Consider the following 1,328-nt stretch of genomic DNA (forward strand, 5'->3'; position numbering starts at 1 on the left):
AACACATTAGGCCCCTATGTAAATTTCTAGTTCCGCCGTCTATATTATTAATCCAAACACAATTATTTTCCCCTGCTAGGGTTTCCTACGGTTCTGTGCCGCCATGCAAGAATCTGACGTTCTTGAATTAAGATCAGAGGAGGTAGATAATTTACAAAGAAGTAAGAAGAAATATAAAGAAGATGGATCGTTCTCAAATGACTAGTCTCATATTCATCGTGAGGAAGCATGGATGGAGGGATAAACATGTTTTAAGGAAATCTTAATGAGGCACAATGGAGAATGGGTGGCGGGTGAAGAGGAAGTTGCAGATGAGGTTAATGAGATACAGATGGACAAAACGGAAGAAGTTGTTCTAGAGTCGGCTCTAGGTGAGGAAGAGGTGATGATTGAGGTTCGTGAAGATGGCAAAACGAATTTTAAGTTATCGGATGGTTTTAAAAAAAAGGCCTGGAAGCCATGGAAACAATCCCTTATCGTAAAACTGCCGGGAAAGAAATTGTCTATAAGCTTTATGAAAAGGAGGTTGGAGAATATGTGGGAAAGAGATGGGAAGATCCATGTTACAGATAACGAAAATGATTTTTTCTTGGTCCGATTTGAAAATAAATCTGATATGGAGCATGCTTTAACAACATGTCCTTGGATCATCTTTGATCACTATCTTGTTGTAAGATCATGGGAACCTGATTTTAATGCTTATCAAGCTTCCAGCAATAAAATCATAGCTTGGGTCAGACTTCCAGGATTTCCCTTAGAGTACGTTAATTCTTCTTCGTTGAAAAGGGTAGGCGATTGGCTTGGAAAATTTATCTGTTTGGATGCTGCAACGACAAACCTAGCTAGAGGTAAGTTCGCTCGAATTTGTTTAGAACTTGATCTTAGTCAACCTTTAAAGGCAGAATATATGATAGAGAATCGTTACAAGAAGGTGGAATATGAGGGTTTGCACCTTATTTGCTATACATGTGGGAAGTACGGGCATAGGTCTGAGAGTTGTCCTAGTATTATCCCAAGTTTTGCTGATAAGGATGCTAAAGGGGATAATCCATGCAGAGAAATTGTCCCTGTTCAAGACCATACTATAATTGATCTAAAGGAGGAGAAATAAGAGGGGTTTGGTCCATGAATGGTGGTTTTGTGGGGCAAAAAAAGGAGAAATGTTCAAGGAAAGAGATATGAAGGGATGCAGAAGCAAAAGGGTGAAAGTTACAATAAAGTTGAGATGTCGAATATAAGTACTGATAAAAAATATGGTATTTATAATGATGAGAATCCTAGCCAAGAGTATAAAGAGATGGTAGGCCAGTCTTCTCTAGGGAAGCAAG

General features: G+C 38.8%; 1 protein-coding gene across 1 annotated transcript; it reads left to right on the top strand.

Annotated features, from left to right (window-relative positions):
- Positions 1–265: 265 nt before the first annotated feature.
- Positions 266–1,111, top strand: LOC133304882 (uncharacterized). Its single transcript, XM_061504960.1, has one exon. It carries the CDS (start codon positions 266–268, stop codon positions 1,109–1,111), a length of 846 nt encoding a protein of 281 aa, XP_061360944.1.
- Positions 1,112–1,328: the final 217 nt, after the last annotated feature.

This window comes from Gastrolobium bilobum, unplaced genomic scaffold (assembly GCF_033153095.1).
Source record: "Gastrolobium bilobum isolate Gb01-03AN ecotype WA unplaced genomic scaffold, APGP_CSIRO_Gbil_v1 utg78333, whole genome shotgun sequence".
Lineage (NCBI taxonomy): Eukaryota > Viridiplantae > Streptophyta > Magnoliopsida > Fabales > Fabaceae > Gastrolobium > Gastrolobium bilobum.